This window comes from Phlebotomus papatasi, chromosome 1, assembly GCF_024763615.1.
Source record: "Phlebotomus papatasi isolate M1 chromosome 1, Ppap_2.1, whole genome shotgun sequence".
NCBI classification, from domain to species: Eukaryota; Metazoa; Arthropoda; class Insecta; order Diptera; family Psychodidae; genus Phlebotomus; species Phlebotomus papatasi.
Window position 1 is genome coordinate 79,709,490 of NC_077222.1, and position 23,760 is coordinate 79,733,249.

Genomic DNA, 23,760 nt, shown 5'->3' on the forward strand with positions numbered 1-23,760 from the left:
GGGTTGAGATTTCTTCTTACTCTTTTTTTTATTTGAAAGACAATTTTATACTCTTTAAAACGATATACTTGATTTTGCATTATCTGCTTAAGTTTTTTTGTAACGGTATTTTAAAAAATTTTTGAAAAAAATTAAAAATTAATTTTTCTCAAAAACCCCATTCTCAAAAATTTTGATTTTTTTACTGTTGATCAGTAACATTGAGTACTACATTCCCTGAAAAGGCGAGCTTCCACTTTTGCACTTACTTTTTTTTTAAAAATATTTGAAAAATTACCATATTTTCAAAATTAAAAATAACCAGTTAAACTCAAAATTTTGAGTTCAACTTTTCAGGGAATATAGTACTCCACAATACTTATAAACAGCCAAAAAATCAAATTTTTTCGAAATCAAGTTTTTGAAAAAAAATTTTTTTGAGTTTTAAATAAAAATGTCTTTTATTGACAAAAATAAGCCTTTAAATCATATTAAACACATGTACTAATTATGTTTTCTTGTTTTCTTTTAGTTTTTCAAAAAAAAAAATTTGGAAATTTTTTTGGATTATTTTTGAAAAAAAAAATTTTGAAATTCCGTTTAAAAAAAAATCTACATATTGACACATGTGTCAAATGTATCTTAAAGTTTGATTTTTGTCAATAAAAGACATTTTTATTTAAAACTCAAAAAAAAAAATTTTTTCAAAAACTTGATTTCGAAAAATTTTGATTTTTTGGCTGTTTATAAGTATTGTGGAGTACTATATTCCCTGAAAAGTTGAACTCAAAATTTTGAGTTTAGCTGGTTATTTTTAATTTTGAAATTATGGTAATTTTTCAAATATTTTTAAAAAAAAGTAAGTGCAAAAGTGGAAGCTCGCCTTTTCAGGGAATATAGTACTCAATGTTACTGATCAACAGTAAAAAAATCAAAATTTTTGAGAATGGGGTTTTTGAGAAAAATTAATTTTTAAATTTTTTCAAAAATTTTTTAAAATACCGTTACAAAAAAACTTAAGCAGATAATGCAAAATCAAGTATATCGTTTTAAAGAGTATAAAATTGTCTTTCAAATAAAAAAAGAGTAAGAAGAAATCTCAACCCGTTCCCGAAATAGAGCATTTTAAAATATTTGCTAAAAATCGCAATTGAGGAATGAAGCGCGAGGCGCCATCTTTGACGCCATGTATCTCTGGCCAGGATTTTTTTTCGGACGAAAAAAAAAATAGGGGTATATTATTTTATCGTGTACTTTAACATATGTAAAATTCAAAAACATCTAAGACCATGACCCCTCGATTTGCGATTTTTTCGGTCGTTTTGAGATGGATTGGCCCGTACACATTTTAAATTTATATACTCATATTTATTGTAAATTTAATGAAAATCCCATAATAGTGCAAAACCATATCAAATCTAAGACAAACCATGGTAAATTTGAGCATATTTGCTTCATTTAATAATCGTAATCAAACTTGAAAAATGACAACAAACTTCTTTCAAATGTTACTGCTGCAGAATTAAAAAGTAGCCCGATCTTAAAAGAGCCGAATGAGCGATAGTCTACTGTATATGGAGCTTATTTAAAGTCAGTTCCTGTACTCAGCTCACAGAGCCGATAGGACAAAATTATTTAGATAGAAATCTAGTATATTTATCCCTCCGCAGGGATCAGTAACTTCCAAAAGGGGAACAGTACCCACTTTTGAGATATTTTGCGTAACCGTCACAAATGAAGAGAAATTTTCATAAGTTTTTGTATGTAAAAATTAGCTTTGGCATCAACTCCACAGACCACATGACATAGGGTGAATGATCAGATTACATTTCCATCAGTCACTGAGAAAAAAACGGGGGTGCGATTAACTTTTTTCCTCATAACTTTAACACTTTTTAGGTGTAAAAATATATCAACATTTTTTAATGTTAATTTTAAACCTTCACTTGAGAGAAATCCGAAAAAGTTAAAATAACATTCCGGAAATGTTTATTTTACCCTGCAGTATTGATCCGAAATCGGTGTAAATATTATAATTTTTAGGTGTATTAATTAGGGGTTAAAGTTACCCTTTTTCATTAAAAAATGTTGATATTTTTTACACCTAAAAATGTTTAAGTAACGAAGAAAAAAGTTAATCGCACCCTCTTTTTTCTCAGTGTTTTTAAGGATAAAATTAACATGAAAAAGGATAACTTTAACCCCTAATACACCTAAAAAGCATAATATATACATCGATTTCGGGTCAATACTGCAGGGTAAAATAAACATTTCCGGAATGTTATTTTAACTTTTTCGGATTTCTCTCAGTGGTTTATGAGTAACCTATCTCTCGGCTAAAGCCGAGAAATAGCTTAGTTAGTGAGAAACTGATGGGAATTTAGTTAAATCATTATTTTGATTATTAAGCCGTCTCTTGACTTAAGTCATAGGGGAAACTGGGGCACCACCAAACACTAATTTTTATTTCTAAACTACTTGGACTATCTCGACCATTCCTTCACTGGACAAGCATCCCTATAGTGCCTATAAATTCCTATAGGTCTTATCCTCTGAAGCCGAATATCCGATTAGAAAATCGCAGTGTTTGGTGGTACCCCGTATTTGGTGGTGCCCCAGTTTCCCCTAAGTGTGTCTAGGCCATAATTCAAAGTTGCATTAGTTTAGTTTTCATACGTTTATAGAACTGAGAGAAAAGTTTGAAAAAGTGGGCACACCACAAGTTATTTTCTAAAGCAGTGCGGTAAAAATAATGTATCATAAATGGTACAAAAAAAAAACACTTACTTGATAAAGAATGAACCATCTGAGTTGCCACTTGTTGCTATCAGCTGTCCTTTTGTGCAGATATCCGTGCTTCAATATGAACATTGAATGCAAGAAAGAAAAAAAAAGAAAAATATATTAATATATTGCAATATATTCAATATGATGCGAAAAATATATTTAATTGGAGGAGTATATCAATATGATGAGGAAATTTAATTTGAAGATTTCCCTTTAAGTCAGCTGCATGCAACATTAATTGATGATGGTTAATTTACCACAAATAGCAATGCCATGGAATAGGGATGTAATTAATAAGAACATGAGATGGAGTGGAATAAACTCTGCAGAGGCGAAAATTGTGGTGAATGTGTCCTATTAGTATTCCCTTCAAGGTGCTATTCATCATGGTGCTTTTCTTCATGTCTCAAGTTTTAATGACTCTTTCATGTTAGCGTCTCAATTCCATTTCTCCCTTTCTTTTACCCACGTGCCTTATGGGTGGACGAATTATAGCGTCTCGTATTGTACAAGAGGCAAAGGGGACAAAAAGTAGCACATTAAGTGAGAAATCAAAATAAAATGCTGCTGATGAAGATGAGGGGAAAATTGATGATGACAGTGAATTTTACCATTAAACACTAATTCAATTTGCTCTACAAAATCTCATATTAATTTTCTGGAGTGGTTATGCCATGATTGCTGATCACAATTTTTTTTCTCTGCTTTCACCAACAGACTGTTGGTACTATTCCAGTCATAGTCTGAACAGTTCGTCAGAGGGAAATGTTTTATTCAATTCCACACAAACACACATCACTTTGAATACGGGAAGGAAAAACATGAATTTTGTATAGGAAAATGTTTGTTGTTCGTATGTACTATTGAATTCAGTTTCCCATTCTTCTTCAGCACGAGAAACCACCCACACTTCCTGTAGCAAGCCACCCGAAAAAGCTCTCACAGAGCATTTTCACTCTCATCGGTGTGACTTGACTTTGGGAAGAGTTTGTATACAATTTTGGCCTAAAATGATTTACGAGTTCCAGTTGGTACACATTTGTAGACAGATAGAGCTTTATTAAATGCCGAATTTTGCTTCTTGTCCTTTTTTCCCTTAATACCTCTTCTTTCATGCTTAGTCAATTAGATTTTCAGCTTCACCATTTGATGATTTTTCCGTGTCACTTAACATAGCAGTGCTTTCTTGGAAGAATTTGAATTTTCAGAAGCATTAAAAATCCTTAACTCTCTCAAGGTATATTGAAAAAATATTTTGTTGAAATAAAATTATATGTCTGAGAAATAAATCGATCGCAATGAATTGTGGCTTTTAAAAACCCCTTTTCAAATTTACAAGAATTCTAAATAAAAATGATGCAAGCAAGGGTAGAGGTCAATAAAAAATCTGAAAAGGTTAACCAAACAATGAGAGCAGCTTAAGCAAATCCAATACAAGATGTTGAATCAATTTCATGTAACTTAATATTTTTTATAAAATTCTTTTAATTAATAAAGGAACTGTAATTGAGCTAACTTATATACTGTTTTTTTTTAACTTGGGTATTAGGTATACACAATAAAAAAGATTATGACGATAATCGTTGATTTTCATTTTTACCACTATTATCGCTTAAAAGATTATGTAAATACGTCAGGTAAATTTGTTAAATATATATTTTATGTAAAGAATAATTGTGTAATCTGCGGACAAGAAAACCAATGCATATTTCTAAAGGAAACTTGGCTTTAACGAAATATAATTTAGATAGAAAAAGTAATTGTGGATCTAAATAAAATAATTGTAAAAACCAGCTTCTCTTAGATATAGGCGAAAAAATCACATATTAATGTAGCCCCACGGCTCAAAGTAGCCCCACCTTCCTCTACACTTTATTACACATGTGTAATATTAAATTTGTTTTAGATAAAATAATACTCTCATTTACCACGATTTTTCTTGTAAATTTACAGAATTTTTTAAATTATGTGTAAAAAAATGTGTAGAATTTACACAAATGTGTAGCAGTACACAAAAATTTACACATGTGTAAATTTATAACGAAAATCATGGTAAAATACCCAATAATTTTTTACTGTGGTAAAGAAAGAGTACTGATGATCGGAATGTTAAGAGACATGGGCATTTGGTGGTTTTGGGTATGCTAATCGGTATATTAGTGATCCATGTAACTATATCTGTGCATTTAAATCTTAACTTTTTATAATAAATTAATAAAAATGGATATAACTGCGACTATCTCTGTACCTCGGATCGTCACGAATTTAATCAGGTGTCAAATAAAAGCATTTTTAAATAAATTTCATGCACAAGTGCACGTAAATCATGTAAAAATATGTCAAAATGTACCATTTTGATGAAATTTTTTCATATTATGTAGGGTGAAAGGAACGTCTATTGACACTTTAACAACTCGTGTCAGCACCTATTGACACCCTACTCTGTAGTATTTGGGATATGAAATTTGAACATCTCTGTTTATAGTAAAAGATATATTACAGAAAAAACGTTATATTACTTATATTTTACTAGATACATTAAATAATTTTCAACATTTTGACAAAAGTGTCAATAGGGATTCCCTGTCGAACAGACGTTCCTCCGACCCTAGGAGCTATTAAACATTTTCTTTTTACAAAATTATTATTTTAATTGAATTTTACTTTTTTACTCTTTTCAATATTGAAGTCGGTATCATGACTTTTTCAAATATTTACACTTAATAATGCGTTTACCGAAATATCACAAACAAAGGACTATATTTTTTATTGTGAAATTATAGAAAAATCCATTAAAAATTATTTCGATTTCTTTTTGTTACAACATCACTCCTAGTAGAGCGAAAAACACCATACTCATGAGTCTGAACATTTCGTAAAATTTTGAAAGAGGATGTCAATTTTTCTGTCTCACCAGAGTTGTAGACGAAATGGTTTGAGATATCGGCTTTGGGTCTTCGGGACACCCTTTATAAGTCGTCTTCTGTAAACATGACCTTGATTTTTCTTACTCTCCACCAACATTACAAATTTGTTTATCGGGAATATTTCAGACATTGTCTAAGCCGAATTTTCGTCCATTTGACAAATTATTTCAATCTTATTTTATAACAGTTTTGAAGAGCAAAGTAAAATATTTTTAGAAAAAGTATTGACCTACACATTGGGCAAGTTTTGATGCGTTGAAAAAATTTTATAAACCATTTTTGAACTAACAAATAAAATGAAAAATTAATGTGGCCTTATAATTTCTCTGAAACAAGAAAATAACCTTATGAAAGGTATTAGGGTTTAGTCATAGTTATAATCACATAATAAAGCACTAATCATCATTAAAACAATTTTCAAGTAAACTTAAGGAATAGACTAAAAGTTATAGCATCTAGCACCAAACATATTCAGTGTAATTTGAAAAGCTCTCAAAGGACGCATTACTTCAAAGTTCAACTTTCAGCTCTGCTTGGGTTTATGTAAGTTTAATGCTTATAGAAACTTTCTCATTTTCGTGCACTTCTTATAATAAGAAAGTTTTGATATAATAAAATGATTCTAAGATATTTCAAGACTTTTACAATAACAAATTATGTGAAAGTGAGTAATGGAAGCCAAAAGTCTAAGGTAAAAATAACCCTGATTAGGTATAAGGATTAAAGTTCACAAATCACTTTTAGAGCAATCCATCTCAACACCAACACTGCCTCGATCAAAAATTGACGAAGGATGATGGTTTTTGGCATGGTGGATGAGTTACCGCAACAGGATTGATGGACGACTAAGGTAAAATTGAATGATACTATTTTCCAATTTCTATTACAACAGAAATTCATCAAAATATCCTCTCAAGTTTGTAAAAAAACGGCACAAAATGTGAGATTTCTTAGCATCTTATGCCATGTTTTTTTTGGAAACAAACGTATTGTATTAAAAAAGATTATTGCAATATATTACGCAGTATTAGGCACAATTGATCCTTAAAACTTAAATAACAAATTCTAAATCATAAATTGTGCATAAAGTACAATAAATTATTGGAAAAGGAAGTGCTATGGCTCATATTTATATCTAAGGTATTACTTATGTGATTTATGCTCACTTTTATATTAACTACCTACAACACTGACTTAAATAGAATATTTTACTGATCAGAATGAAATATTACTGACCAAAAAAATTGATTTCAAGAATAAATCACGGTATGGCAAAGTTTTTTAATAAATAACAATCATTTTACTGTCACTTTCCATCATAAAAGTCACTCGAGATTTGGGATACGAAAGGGACCCATTCATGGTAAGTGGTTTTTGAACTGAGAATGTAATTTTCTCGGGGAGTGAGAAATTATGTAATTTGACACTGTGGACAAACACACTGAAATATCCAACATCAAATCAATTTCTAACTTCAAAAGAGCACCATGGGAGACAATTCACTAATTTACCCCAATTTTTCAATTTTTCAATGAACCGAACTGATGAAAATTACTCATAGAAATCGAATAATTGAAAAGACCACCAATGGTGAGTATTAGGGTTTGGAGAAAGTCTCAAAAATAGATTTCCGCCTCTCACTTTGTTAAAAAAAAAAGCTGAAAACGAAAACCATATCAACAGTATAAGTATGGTTTTCCATTTCTACCGAACTTGATTCCTCACATCACCAAAAATCAATTATTTCACTGTATTTCCGATATTTCCATTATTTTTTGATGGTGGTGCTCTTTTTTTCTCTACCTTGGACGATTAAAATGGAAAATAAAAATACTTCTGTATTTAAAATAAATGTAAGTAAAATTGTTTTTCATTGTAAACAATAATAAAAATCATTAATGAAATTTGAGACGGTTAGGGGAATATAGGCATGGTTCACATAGAATGAACCTTCAAACAACGCAAATTTTCTCTTTGTTTGCAAAGACCTAGAATCGTCATTTCTTAGCCATAAGATAGATAATTATTAATCTCATGAAAAGAGATGAGAAATGGTAGGTCAGCTCTTTGCAAACAAAGAGAAAATTCGCATCGTTTGAAGGTTCACTCTCTGCGAACCATGCCTACATTCCCCTAGAAACTATTGTAAACTATGTAAAAGCTACTTTAAAAAAATCTTAATTTTGCAAATAGATTAAGATTTATACTCTACCTTTAAATACATCTAATTTCAAACTTTTGCAAGAATATATTTCTTGTTTCATATAGACATACATTTTTTATTTTTTTTAATTTCCTTCATCACTACGGCAACAACACGTGCTAGTATCTAGCCACGTTGTCGTATCTCCCATGTGTCTTATCTGATAGTTTCCCTCTCACCCATATTGCCCAGTGAGATTCACTTAGCTTACTCTAAAGAAAAAGATCGTTTAACACGACAAAAAAATATACAGCCTGAGAAGAAGCATTTCCGCCGTTTGGCTTTGGAGGCTGGTTACCAACGCTAAGTCGGCGGCGGACCCGTAGTATAGAAAACTATTGTAAAGACACATGTTGGAAAAAATACAATACAAAAAATGTATATGAATGAAAATTAGCATCACCTGAATATATTTTAAAAGGTATTTAAAGATAAAAAAAAAATCTTTTGATTAATTTATGAACGTAGAGCCTACGGCCTGTTTGACATATCGTCGGTTGCGTCTACCTCTGTCGTATCTGCATTTCTTTTATGTCAGCATTTCTCGCAAGAGGGGACGTCTGTATTGTAGCTTGCTCCTAATGCAGATAGAAAACAAATAGAGATACGACAGAGGTAGACGCAACCGACGATATGTCAACCCAGTCAACGGTCAATCGAAATCTCTTAGTCAAAATTCTTTATTTCCTTTGACTCGTCCAACTCGTACCATCCTTATGGGTGCCGAAAGATTGCTTTGGGGCTCCTATTAATAGGTAAACGTTCAATGAGTGAGTATCAGTCGCCGCGAACGGTTTACTCTCAAGTGAAAAATAGGTGGCATCTTCAATTCTACAGTTTCCCTTTATACGTTTATAACATTATATAGGTAAGCTCCTTCTGGGCTCACGTGAGATATGCCAAAAATTATAGTAAGTGAGGGAAAAACTAATGATCAGTAAAAAAGATCATGTCTGATTTAGAAAAGTCACCTTATTGGAGAGAGGAAGTTTTTTGTCGGACCCAAGTTGCATTTTGTTACCGTTCGATTACTTTAGGCAAACAGGATCAAGATTTCAAATAGAATGTATTTTACTAAATTTCACCAAAAAATAGGTACTTAAGGAGAAGGTGAAGGGTCGAAATAAAGAAGAACGGGAAAGTATAATGTCAGTACACTGTAGCACCATCCCTAAACAAAATCAATAAAAACCAGATTTTGACAAGAGTTTTTCAATAATCTTGTGTAATAATCTTGGTGAATTCAGTTCTAATGAGATATATTTTTGAAAATACCAAGATTTTACAAAAATCCCTATTAGCAATAGAAGTTTACAAGATTATTTACGAGATATGTTTTTCCAAAGTAGAAAAAGATATTGATCCTTTAAATCCAAGAAAATATTTTAAAATAGTCAATAAACTAGGGGCCTCTCGACATTCATTTTTCCATACGTTTTTGCATAGAAGCACTAGACTAATGGCAAGTTTTTTCCTAAAGAGAATTGACTTATCAGTCTGATATAGTTATTTCGAAATTGTGCATTAAAAGCTATCTAAAAATACATATTTTATAATGTTCGCCGAAATAATATAAGAACTACGAGCAAATTTGTTTAGGTCGCGGTGCAATATCTGCAAAATTTTTACAAAGAAAACTGAAAAATAGCTTGACCAGAATCAGAACCAGAAAAATGTTATAAAATATGTTTGACAGTATTTTAGAATATGGACTAAAAGTCGGCCTATAGACAACCTTCTAAAAATATTTGAAAAAATTAAAGAGTTGAAGAAAGGTACAGTTAACATTTATAATGCAAGGTTCGACTTATGGAAAGGGCCTCTATGCCATTATCTGAAACCATTTGGCCTCTAATTCTAATAAAAGCGACACAGAATAAAAAGTACCCTTTCTGTGAAAGTCATTCAATGAAAAATACGATATTGTAATTATTGCAAAATTACACTATAATATTCTATTTAATTTGAATGTACAGATTGGGCTAAAACCGGGTTTTAATCTGAATTACAGCTTGAAACCTGTCAAACATTCGATAAAATCAAATAATCTTCATTTACATACAGGTTTTTATATCTATCATTTGGGCCCTCAATTACCCGTGTGCATAATTACTCAGCGTAAAATGTATCGAAATCTATTTAGATAAAATTATAACCAAAGAAGTTACTGGGGTTCTTATGACAATAAGAACAAAACCCAAAACATATTGAGTGTCAAAGAAGCTTTGAGGATTTATATTATATTTAATTTAAATTAAATTCAATTTATCTATTGAAATACTGAATGTGTTAGAGGGAAGTGGGGCCCCTTTGAATGTGGGGCAGCTTTGAAATTGGGATTTTTCCCTTATGTTTAAATGGAACTGAGCCATATCATAATGTAATTTAGCTTTTCAATCTGTTTATGCAGCTAAATTATATTTTGATAACGCTCAATTTTATTTAAAAATATGTAAAAAAAAATCCACATTTTAAAGCTGCCCCACATTCACAAGTGCCCCACTTCCCCTATTTGAATTAAAAACTCAGTCAAATGAATACTTTAATCAATTCGGTTGAAGACTTTTTAACGTAACCATTGGTATTGTCTTGTCGTTTTTATTTGACAAGACACAAACGGCAACACATCACATCACGTGTTTTGTCGTAATTAGGGGGAAGTGGGGCACCTTAAAATGTGGATTTTTCTCCTATATTTAAATGGAACTGAGCCACATCATAATGCAATTTAACTTCTCAATAAAAAAAATACCAATTTCAAATGTGCCCCCTTTCAAAGGAGCCCCACTTCCCCCTAAAAACACTATTTTTAGAGAATATTGATTTTATTGTTCACAAATTTCTTCTATTAATTGTTGCATGTGAAAAAGAAAAAAAAACATGATGTGCATTTTTTGAATCACTTATTTCAACAAGTTTTTATTAGTCAATGACATTCAAAATATAAATTATTTTATTAAATTATGGTAAAAGTCCACCACAAGGAAGTCACCTCAAAGCCCAAAATTAGAATTTATTCACTTCAGTAAAATAACCCACTTGGCTAAGGGTTTTGCCATACGACGAACCCTCTTCCCGGTCATAAATTGAAAGTGATCTCTTTACTAACTCCTTCAGCTGGAAAGGCCAAGTATAAGCAAAAGATATGGGATTTCTTTCGGCACTTGGGGAATTGAAGGGGTCAAAGTGGCTTTTCATCGAAGTTAATCTTCAATTTGATGTCGTATAGTGTTGGTAATTCCACCATGATAAGGGTTTTTCCGCGTGAATTTATTACATGTTATTTTGCAGAAGGTATTGTCCACATTTTTTTCTATTGATTTGTCGTAGATAGTGAGTTATTGAGCAATGTTAAAAAATAATTGCGTTTTCTAATGTGAAATTTATTTTTTATTTATTGATTAAATGGGGAAAGAAAGAAAATTTATGATTTGTGGAGATATAATTGTTTGATAAGTAAAATGTGGTGGATATTATCACCCTAAACCCAAAACCATAAGTTAATATCTCTCTCCGTTCTTTCATCAAAAATCTTTCTACTGTAAACGTACAGTGGCTATAAAACGTGTCAAAATGTGTCTCTATAAACATTGAATTCAATTATTGGAGGTCGGGTTTCATATTGAACTCCTATTATTGTAAAGAATATTACCTAAAACCAGGGCTAAAACTCATTTCCGCACGGCAAATGCTTTTATATCATTTAGAAACTCCTATAAAACCATAAAGAGAACCACCGTATTTGAGTTAACCTCGTATAAAAAATTATTGGTTTATAAATCTTTCAACTTTTCAAATTCTATTATGTAATTTGAATTTGAGCTTCATTATAAAAATACAAACGGTCTTCATTGCTTTTATGAACAATCTGGCTCGGACTAAATTGCTCTTATAAATTTTCCAACATTTTTGAACTTCAAATATGCTCTATTAAGCAACATTCGGGTTTGATATAAAATACGGTAAGACATTACAACTTTTATTAGGATGGTAAAATTAAAACTTTCAAGTCATCTTGTAAAGAAATGGTGGTAAAGGTTTCAAGTGAAAAAAAAAGAGTATGAGCATGTTATTCGGTTATTTATTTACGTGGTCGAGAAATACATCAAGATATTAAGCTTCTCATAAAATAGTTTTCTAAATATACTTTCTTAAAGTAGAAACACTGGGGTTTAATATTTTATCATCCTTACACCGAGAAAAATGTGGATGGTAAAATTTACCATCCTCCATACAAAATTCTAATGGCCGGATAGTAAAAAAGTCACCCAGCAAACGCGATATTAAATTGGACTGTCAAAAATTGTAGAATCTATTGCATGGATAGTAAATTCTAATAGCCGGATGGTAAATTCTAATATCCCCGGATGTTAGATTTTACTAGCCGGATGGTAAATTTTACTGGCAGGATAGTAAATTTTACTAGCCGGATATTAGAATGAAAAATGTCGGAAAAATTTATTTTTCCTTATTTTCATTGCTTTTTGGCCATTGTTTGAGGGCTTGGGGCCCTTCTTGGATGCTATTCTCTGTATTTCAAGCCATTTTGGTGCGTGAAAATTGACGACTGCGCCGAGATTTGAACACGCGACCTTTGTGATGACAGTTCAGCATCTTCCAGTTGCGCCACGAATTGCTATAATGTATTCAAAGCATATCGGGAACGGTTGAATCGGCACCCACGATATTCCAAAATGACATTCTAACAGCAGGATGGCAAATTTTACTGGCTTGGATGGTAATTTCAATCCAAATTACTATCCTCCGTTAAAATCTACTGTCTTCCAGTTAAATTTTAACATCTAATATACGGCCAGTAAAATTTACTTCCCGGATATTAGAATCTAAGAGAGGTCAAGGTAAAATCTAAATGAGGATAGTAAATTTTACCATCCGGCTGTTAGAATTTACTATCCATAGGATAGTAAATTTTAAAATGTCAAGATGGTAGATTCTAAAGGAAAGTTTCTATGGAGGATGGCATTTTCTACTATCTTTTGAGATAGTAGAATTTAAAGACACGATTTGTAGAAAATACCATCCAAATTTTTCTCGGTGTAGGTAAGCTTTTTCAATATCGTTCCTTATTCATGCATATATTCACTGAAAGTTTACTCTAGCTTTAGAAGTTTGCTGTAGTTTTTTTTGTAAAGATTTTTTTCAGAGTGTCGACTTTGCAAACTATTAAAAAAAATTGCCAATTTTTCACTTTTCACTTTAGAGTGCAATTTTGTGGAAAGCATTACCTCTATTTGGTAAAATTTAACTTGGGTTTTACACAGAGTGTATATAAGATAAACGAGAGATGTGTTTGAAAAATAAATTATGGAAATTAGTATAGGGTTCATCGTGGGTGGTACTTCAAATACTCTTTTGATGTGACACCAATTCATTCTATGATGTCTTTTGTGATTCCATGAGATGTTATTTATTCTTCTGCGGAGCACTTAAGTTCCATTTCATTTCCCAAGAAATGTGGGTGGCGGAAGTGATGGGTTAGTGCCGGGTTTAGGATAAAAGTGGTGAAATACAAGTGGAACAATGTATGAATTGTTGGTATATATCGACAAGAGGATTGAAATTCATATTTCATACCGCTTTTCATCCCGAGGGTAGTATGACACACAAATACGCAAACTGTTTGCGATCCCATGCTATGGAATATTTTATAGTGAGTAAATACATTTCCATCGTTTGCATCAGCCGGTCTTATAATAATCTCTAAATGTCCCTTACAGTAAGCAAAACAAAAATACAATAATAATTATATTGATTCATTTTATTGCTCGAACTCTACCAAGAAGGCAATAAACAATAATCCCTTTACTTTTTAACCTCTCAAAATTTTTGTCCGGGAACCACGATGGAAACCCAAAACAGATATTCACAAAGAAAATCATTTCTGAGACCAGTTAGTCTGAGCACCACCAGAGCTGCAGATTAAACAGATGCAGATAGCGACTTCAAATCTCCGAAGAACCTCTTATAAGCAAGCTTAATATATATTTTAATAAATATTTTAAAGTAATTATCATGTATTTGTATAGTCCCTTAATTGTAAAATGCTTTGCTTGGGGCATGAATAAATGCTTATTATTATTATATTATTATTATAAGTCAACCTTCTCATTTTTTTCTCTACCTCTTCCTATTTGAATATCCCGGAAACACGTCGTGAACTTTTTTTCATTACTGTTTATATCTTAAAGGTTATGTAGGTGGATATTTCATTTATAGGATAATTAAATTGAATAATTGTTTTTATCGATTGCTCAAGATTAAAAATATAATAGTTTTACAAAACGGCCAATTAGTTAGGATAAGCATGAATTCATTTAAAAGGGCTTACAATTATAACAAATGTGAGCTAATTGGATAATAAAATCAACAGTAAAGGAAAATGACTAAAACGATCCAACCTTTCGCCACGAATGAGACCTATACCATCGAATACGTATACTGACAAAGGTATCAACTTTTGTTCCGGGACCAATCCCAAAAGTATGTAAGGACTAGAGGATCAAACATATACCTAAGAAGTAGGTTGAATTATCTTACAATACTTCCTTTTTACAATAGCAATTTACCTTGAGTTCTTACAAAGAACAATTCCAAAAGGAGGACTTAGGGAAGATTTTCCTAAAACAAACCATATCACTATCTCTTAATTTTCTCGTTATTTTTCCTATTTTCATCGCACAAAATATTGTATGTAGCAAAATGCGTCCTTTGCAGAAATATTCTCGTTGAAAAAAGAGTTTAAGGCCTTTGAAGACGGTGGGGACTCCGAAACTCTTGTTATTTTTTTTTGATAACGGTACCTTTTTCAACCCTATGATCTACAGTAACTCTAGCTCTTTTTTTATGAGTATATTACTGTAAATGAGAAAATAGTTTTACATGCAAAGTTTTCGTTTTATTGCACTTTAATGCGCGATGGTTAAAAAGAGCCAATCGTTTGTATGGGAGCTACCAGATAGAGCAGTCAGGTCAGTGGTATAATCTAAAAATATTTTTTTAAAGCTTAATGGCCTCTATACACATTGGGAGCAATTTTTTTAAAAAAATTGTATTTTTGGAGAAAATCGTCAGCACTACTGTAGATGAAACGTTCAAAATTCTACCAAATTTCCAATTTTTGATGAAAACCATTCACAATGTGTAGAAGCCTTAAGTCATACCTCGACTTTGAGCCGAATTTCATTAAGATCGGTTAAGTCGTTTTAAAGAAGTAAAATGTCAATGTTGTGAATTTTCAGAAGGATATCATTAATTTCCCAATGACTGACAGTCATTTCTGATTTGGGTCTTGGAAACTTTTAAATAGTCACCAACACCTACACTCAAAAAAATCCACGGTTAAATGGGTATGTAAAACAGGGTTTGTCTATCAAACTGATGCCAAACCCTGTTTCAACCTAAACGTGACAAGGTTTGACGTACAAGTATTTTTTAAACCCTGTTTCAACCAAACCCTGAAAAGGTAGAAAGTCAAATCCTGTTATGGATATTGATTTACCTTGCCGTCAGTAAACCTTGGCAGGAATGAAGACCAATCCTCGTCACGATTATATTTTAAACCCTGTTTTCGTCAAATCCTGGCAAGAGTAAACCATAATCCTTGTCAGGGGTATATTTAAAACCTTTTTCTCAGTAAACCTTGGCATGAATGAAGACCAATCCTCGCCATGTTTATACCTTAAACCCTGTTTCGTCAAACCCTGGAAGGAGTATGGCTTAACCCGTAACACGGGTTACACTCAATCCTTGTTTCCATCAACCCCTGGCAAGCGGAAAAACAACCCTTGTCATGAGTTTATTCAAATCTCGCCTCTTTCAACCCCTGGATGACTATTTTTAACCCTTGTTAAGATTAAAATCAAATTTACTTGGAAAATAATTAAATAAAACTAGAAATTCTTATTATAATATTTTGCATCACTAAGGAAATAAAAAGTAACGGCTAAAATAAAAAGTTTATACTTTAGTCGTTATTTTCTTATTTTCTCAGTGAAGAAAAATATTATAAAAGGAATTTCTAAGCCTTATTAAATTGTTTTACATGTAAATTTGACTTAAATTCTAACAAAGATTGAAAAATGATCTCCAAGAAGTTTACTTAAGTGAGATTTGAATTTCTCATATACATACATCAGTGTAGAAGTATAAAAAAATTATAATTAGGTTAAGTAAACATTTAGAATTTATTACAATAAAATAGTACTTGTTTCTCTAACAATATATCATTATAATTCCTTATTTTACTATTAAATAATTACAATTTAACACAAATATAAGAATTTATAACTCCTAGTTATTTCATTACTTTAAACTTTATTATATTATTATTTTTTAAGGTATCATAAAAATATCTGTTATTTAAAGCTTTTTTAAACAATATTGGCAAAAACTAGGGAGTAAATTTTACAACAGCATGAGAAAAGTTATTTTCAAAATAATTAAGCAAAAACTTAGGAAAATCTATCAAGAAAAATTGACAGTATTTGTTTACCTATATATTCTTTTTCAATATTTAATCTTATCTCAATGAAAAATAAATAAATATATCTAGATTACCTTAACAGTTTTATGGCGTCTACACACTAGTAGAATTTTTTTTTAAATGCCTTTTTTAAAAAAATTCTGACGTTTCTTCCTACAAGGATACGGGAAATTTGCTTTAAAAAGGCATTTTTAAAAAAAATTTCTACTAGTGTGTATACGCCAGCATGGGGTATACACCCTAATAGAAATTTTTTGTAGTATTGGAACTTTAAAAAAAATATATACATATTCTTTGATAACAAAGTACAACATGTGAAGAATATTTTCTCATCTCAAAGCTTCAAGCCAGTGAGAAACTTTAGGATAGAGCCTTCACAAATTTATTTAAAGTCAATTGAGAAGCATCAAATTTAAAAGCTCTTTTTAAAATGTCAATTTGTGAGATTTATATGCAAAATTTTTCGAAAACTAATGCATCAATTTCATCGAAAATTTGCATACTTCTAGAGTCGATTGTTTAAAACTTAAACAAGGATTGTTTTTTTTTCCTTGATCATACCTTATTTTGTACGGCGAAATGTAGTGTAAAATACGCCATTTTTTTTCTTTTAAATAATGCTATTGAAAATAAATTTCATGTTTTTAAACTTTCGTTGAAATATAACTTTTACTCAACTGCTAACAGCAAATATTTAGTTTTCTGATTTCAGAGAAAAATTATGTGAGTTATGTCTCCGAAAATCATTTTAAAAGATCAGCCTCTTAAAATTTGTAAATGAAAATTTTAGAAAATATTGTTCTAATGTTGTACTTTTATGTTTCAGAAATATTCTTTATTATATTTAAAAAAAATTAAAGAGGGCATATTATTTGGTTTCTGAAACCTACGTAATTCCTGAAATTAATCAATCCTGCTTCAGCCTGCACCACTTCAAAGGATGTGTAAGCAGGACGGTGGCAATTATTTTATTTTGCACTTTCCACTGCTCCCTGGCGTGCTTCTGCTCTCTCCTCTTGAAATTTTAGGTAAATTTCCATGTTTCAGTATGATCCTCTCGTTCGAACTTCTGCAAATCTGGAGTTCCGACATCTAAGAAAAAATGGTAACATAAACTAAAATTACAAAATTTATCTTAACCGTTTAGACATGTAGATAGATAGATAGATAGTTGTTTATTCATTAGCAAAAAATGAGACTAAATCCCGTGGAAAATAGAAAACGTATAAAACGGTTAACTCGAGATTAAAAAAAGAAGTTCAAACGTAATCTTGACACAGTTTAAAATTCAAAAGTCTTTAGAATATTTTGTGGTGAACAGCATTTCACAGTTTTTTCACTAAAATCACGAGAAATTTTATCGATTTTTTTTAGAAAATAAAGATAAAGATAAGAAAATAATAATTTTTAAAATTTCGTGAAAATCCCGTTAAAAATACAGAAAACGCCGCACTTTAACTTTGGATGCGCACACTTTGCACCAATACTAACCGTGGCAAGGATAAAAATCAACCCTTGAGAGATTAAAACACTTAAGGTTAACTCAAGGTTAAAACAGGGATAAAATCCTAATCTTGACACGGTTTAAAATTTAGGCGTACGGAAAATCCTCAGTGAACAGCATTTTCACGCTTTTTCCACTAACACCTTCAAGAATTTCACCGATATTTTTTATGAAAATTAATTTCTCACTGTTTATTTAGGCATGATGGTGGAAAATTGGGATAAATTCTGTGAAAACTTGAGGAAACGCCGCACAATGGCTTTAGACGCGCACACATTGCACCAATACTAACCGTGGCAAGGATGAAAATCAACCCTTGAGAGATTAAAACACGGTTAACTCAAGGTTAAAACAGGGGTAAAATCCTAATCTTGACAGGGTTTAAAATTTAGGCGTGCGGATAATCCTCAGTGAACAGAATTTTCACGCTTTTTCCACTAAAATCTTTAAGAATTTCACCGAGATTTTTTTAGAAAATATATTGCTCACCATTTATTTACACATTTACGGTAAAATTAACCCTAAATTCAGTGAAAATCTCATGAAAAAGAGAGAAAACTCCGCACTTTGATTCTTGACGCGCACGTTTTGTTACAAACTTGAAAAGAAAATTAAGCACCACTTACCACAGAACTTTTCACAATTTACTCTTCTTGTCGCTGATATGTCCCTGGGTGGTCACTGAGGGGGCTCATATTGAGCCCCAATTCCAGAAATGTCAACGCGAATGCCTTCATTCTTTGAGGCACACTGAACACTAAACACCATTTTTCTCTTACTGATTCCACTTGACAAGTTTACACGAGAAACCCTTAAATGCATTAAGAATCTCGCCATGATAGAAATTTGAAACCATTCAAACCTTGCGCAAGATTTAAACCGATGTGTTAAGGTTAATAGTGAAATCCTTCGCTAAAAAAAGGAGTTAAAATTGCTGAAACAGGGTTAACTCATGTTTACAGTTTAAAACCTTTTTAAAATTAAACCGTGACTAACCCTGTTTATAGTCGATTTTAAACCTTGCCTCAAATAAGCTCTTTTCTGAGTGTACAAAATGGGCCTAGTAACATTTTTAGTGAAGAGTTGGACCTGCTTTGATACATATTTCTGCTCATTATTCTTTATATTCAAATTTTTATATGGGTGTATTTACCATATTTCTTAATATTACAACGAATATAGCACAACGGGCATTTCAATACCATTTTGAACGAATAAAGGATATAGCAGATGTAGTTCATTTTTTGTAGTATCAGTGAGATTCTTTACAAACTCACCTATATATTTTGATTTTTCTTGATAAATTTTTTGTTGGTGAAAACGATGAAAACTATTCACAAACTTGTTTAAATATTTTTTTCATAAAAAAACAACTTGTATATTTATCTTGTTTTCATAGCTAACTGACTTCTTTTAAATTTTGAAGACTACTATTTTAAACATTTAAATTAATATAGTTAAACTGCAATTATATAAAGAGTTTTGTGCACTTTCAGAATCCGATTAAGCCCGTTAAGCCATTACCATTAGAATTTTAAACTGAATGCTAGATTTTTCTTTTTTTTTTTTTTGATAAAAGGAGTAAAAGAGTAAAATTTTTGCATAACGCTGTACAAAACTGAGATAATTATAATTTTATGATAATTAAGACAAAAAAATTATTTTCTTTCAATAAATTTATTAAAAGATGCTTTTAAATAAACCTGCGCAATAATGCTGTTCTTGTAGCTGGTAAAATAAATATTTTTTTAAAGGGAATATATTTATTTTATGCATTTTAATTTATTATTTGAGAGCTTCTATTATTTCGAAATATCCAGATTTTTAAAACGGCGCCTGCGGTGAAATCGTCAAAGTTAAACTGGTTTAAAAATAAATGATAAATGAATGAATCATAGAGAATAATAATTAAAATTCAGTGCAAATGAACAATAAAACACGTCAGGGTCAAAAGAATTATACTTATTATTATTATTAGCGATATATATTATGTGAGACTTATTTATATAACCGATTATTTAGCGATTGAGCACAAAAGCTTAAGTATTAAATGTGTTAAATTAAATAAATAATGTCAGGTCAAAACGCGATGCGTTGAATGTACGTTTGGAGATACGCGTAGGTTTACATGAACGTAAATATTTGAATCAAAAATGTCAATCTTATGTAACTAAATTTTTAAGGTCTCAATTCTTGATAAATCTAAACAAAAATACATTTTGAAAGGTGGCAAAAAGTTCACAAACTTTATTATTTAGTTCATCAAAGAATATAACATGACCAAAGCTTGGCAAGATAAGGAGTTGTACAAATGAACACTTAAAATTATTATTTACTAAAAATCAAATTTCAGGAGTAGGGGGGGGGGAGTGCGGAATTTTTGACTTGGGTTGGGACAACTTTGAAATAAAACTCTATTCTCTTTTATTAAATAGAACTGAGCCTTATCATTATGTGATTTAGCTTCCACTGGTAAAAATAAAAGGATCAAATTGATCGAAATTTGATCCTTTTGTACAGGATGGATCAAATCAACATGTTCTAATATAATAAATGTGCATTCGAAGTTCGAAATTTGATTCATCCTTTGCAAAAGGATCGAATTTGGATCAATTTGACCCTTTTATTTTTACCAGTGTCAGATTTGGTTAATTATATCTTAACTTAATGAGATTCAGTTCATTTAAAAACAGGAGAACAAAGCCGTATTTCAAAAAGTGTTTCACTTCCCACTAACTCGATTTGAAGTACTAAAAAGCAGTAAAATTTTCTTGAAATTTCAGGAAGAGAAAAAAAAGGTTTTCACTTTACCTGATGAAGACATCTTAGACATTAATTACTTTACAAATTAGACCGATTTTAGAAAAGATTTTGGATTTTACTTAGCAAAATTTAATAGTCTACAGATCAAATTTAAATTTTTTACTCTAAACAATTTTTATTTTTCACTGCTTATTTTTTTGAAAGATTTAGAAAACAAAGCTCCGATAAAGATAACTGAAACTCTGATATTGGACATTTAATATATTTCACAGAACTTTCGAAATCTCATCTTGATTTGACTCTGATAAATAATAAAATGAGGACATTTCCCAATATTTGCATACTCGTTCTTGCCCTTATGTTATAAAAGCATATTGCATGATGTTCTGGATTACCAGTATCGACCGTTGGAAAAAATAAAAGAAAAGGAATGAAAAAAAAATATTTTTTTTATGGTGAAATTTGAGACTTTCACCCTCATGAATAAGAATAGCCTAATCAAAATTTCTCGATCGTGCTGAAGCAGTGTCATATTTCGTCCATTGACTATGTGGGTGGACCGAAAGGCGAAAATCACTCTGAATTTAGAATCGTTTGTATTAAATAGACAGAAGCAGAGAAGGGGTTAAAAGGTCATCGTAGTGGATGATGATATCTAGAAAATTATTCACTGGTTGTGCGGAAAATTTATGCATTCAATGATATGGAAATAATTTGTGTTGGCATTCATTGAGTTTTAACACACTCTGCTAATTTTTGCCAATTTTGGGTAAATAAAGTGGAGCTATTTTGGGGGGGGGGGGTGGCTGGGAAAGGGAATAATATTAACATTATGAACTCACCATTGAGTGATCGTAGGACGCACGATCGGAGAGCATAATCACTTGATTCTCATTCACTCGCACGGATCTCTGCATCTTGGGGCTTAGCATTTAGTACAGCAATTGATGAAAGAAGCTATATAGAGAGATGTGAAGGACCTTTTTTCCTTTCGAGTTCTCCTTCGACCCAAGCGATTAAAGCCGCTTTAGTGCCCTTTTTGTGCACCTTCTGTATCTCACAAAATCCCTGACAGTGTTGACGGTGTTACGTTTTATTCACACGACGACGCAGGAGTCTTCACGTGCAAAAGGAGATTAATTGGAACGATGGATGAAGCACGTATATTTCACATTGAGTTTCATCACTTTCATTTCATCTGTTGACTTTGAGGCAAAATTCATTTTCACGCACATTCTCACGATCTCACCGTGCCTTCACAGCACTTGAAGTTTTCCCAGAATTTACCAATTGATGTCACTCTGCTAGAATTTATGACATCACTTCACTTTTGAGCTACATTTCGTCAGGTGAAAAAGCTTCTATAAAATAGAAAAGGCACATAATTTGAAAGCTCACGCGCAGTTCAACGGGACACTCCCGATAATTTTGCGGGAAATTTCACTCAACACCGAATTATGAGTATGATGTATTTGTCCCTCAGGATGTGTCACACTTCACCCTTCAATTCACCCACCAGAATTTCATCTCATTTGTCTCTGTCCCCTGGATATACCCGGACAGAGGGACGTTAGAATGAAAAACTTCCAAGACCCTAGCAAAATCATCATTTTCACTAAAAGCAGTAGGTCCCTAATGAGGAAAAATTGGGACGTTAGAGTTTGAGTGAGAAGTTGGTGGAATTTAATTAACTTTCTCACTCCAGGCAATTTTTTTTGTGCTGAAAGATATGACTTTTTAATGTGCTCGTATCAGAGAAATCCAGAGAGAAATCGGCACTATGAGCAGAAGCCTGAATTATTGAAACAAATCATCATGCACAGAATGTAACAATAATGTTTGGTCTTTTTCCACACAAGCACAAATTGGGATTCTTTTAGGGAGGTCTAGGTCATCCACAATGGCAACAGATGCAGAGAGGATAAATTGAGAAACTAAAATACCAAGCAGGACGCCCACACTTTTTGCCACAGCATGAAACTTTCCCTGACCAGTTCTGACTTTAAGCAAGGATGTTGCTCAGATAAAGTGTACTATGTACATTGTACAATGTACATCAAATATCACACACTGGTTGTTAATGAAACAGTTCAATTTCCGGGAAATAGTTTTGCCCCAAGTAATGCTCTTGTTGTCAGTATAAAGCTAATTAAAAAAACACGACTTTTTTCCCAAGACACGAATGCATTTCTATTTAAAATTTAACAAAAAAAATGCATTTTTCATCAAAGAGAGTAATTAAAAATAAAAAAGTAAATAAATAAAATAATATTTGATGAAACTTGTAAAAAGTCTCAACCTTCACCCTCATTCTCCTGAAATCTGCGCTAAAAGTCTTCCTTGAAATGTTTAGGACACTTGTAAAACATGACTTAGGACTTTTTGGAAAAGTTTAATCAAGAATTTATTATTCATCCACAGACACTCAACGCGAGAGCTTTAATTACTTAAAAGAGATTTTCCCTTGAAACAATTCTGTGGAATCTCAGAAGTTTTTCCGAAAATTAAATTTCTTCACCTTCTTTGTAACAGAACTGAAAACAATAAAAATTGAAAATTCACTAACTACTTAAATTTACATAAATTCGAGAACTTTGTTGATTTTCCACCATTACGTGAATATGTACTATGTAATTAACAAGCTAATTTACAACGGATTAACAAATAATCACCAAACCTACCTATAAAATCTGGAATGATTTTTAAATGCCAATAGAAATCATTTACCCTTTTTTATTGATTGGTTATCATTTGAGATATGGCTTGCTCCAGAGTAGATATAGAACGTTTTTTGGTTTGTATTAAAAAAATGAAAATAACTAAAGGGAGTTGGTCTAAATTAGGACCAGTTATTATTAATAATAATAATAATGCTGGCACAACATCCCATGAAGGAACAAGACCTTCCCGCAAGGGGATTTCTAGACATGCATTATTATTTTTTCTTGTACGGGATGAGCAGTGAAGCTCACTGGATGCAATCCGAACACCTTTAACGCCAGAAAAATTCCTGGTGACCTAAAGGGGATTCGAACCAGGGACACTTGCATTGGACCAGTTATTAGTTTTCTAAAATTAAGACAGTAAAAATGCC

At 31.5% G+C, this 23,760-nt stretch overlaps 1 protein-coding gene across 1 annotated transcript in view; it reads right to left on the bottom strand.

Annotated features, from left to right (window-relative positions):
• The window catches only part of LOC129810252 (ras-specific guanine nucleotide-releasing factor 2-like), a 107,174-nt gene extending 85,159 nt beyond the window's left edge, over positions 1–22,015 (bottom strand). Inside the window, exons 1-2 of the mRNA XM_055860592.1 lie at positions 21,509–22,015; positions 2,767–2,835 (exon numbers count right to left, since the gene is read on the bottom strand). Coding sequence (XP_055716567.1) covers positions 2,767–2,835; positions 21,509–21,598 — 159 coding nt within the window. The 5' untranslated portion in view covers positions 21,599–22,015. The remainder of the gene's footprint in view (positions 1–2,766; positions 2,836–21,508) is intronic.
• Positions 22,016–23,760: the final 1,745 nt, after the last annotated feature.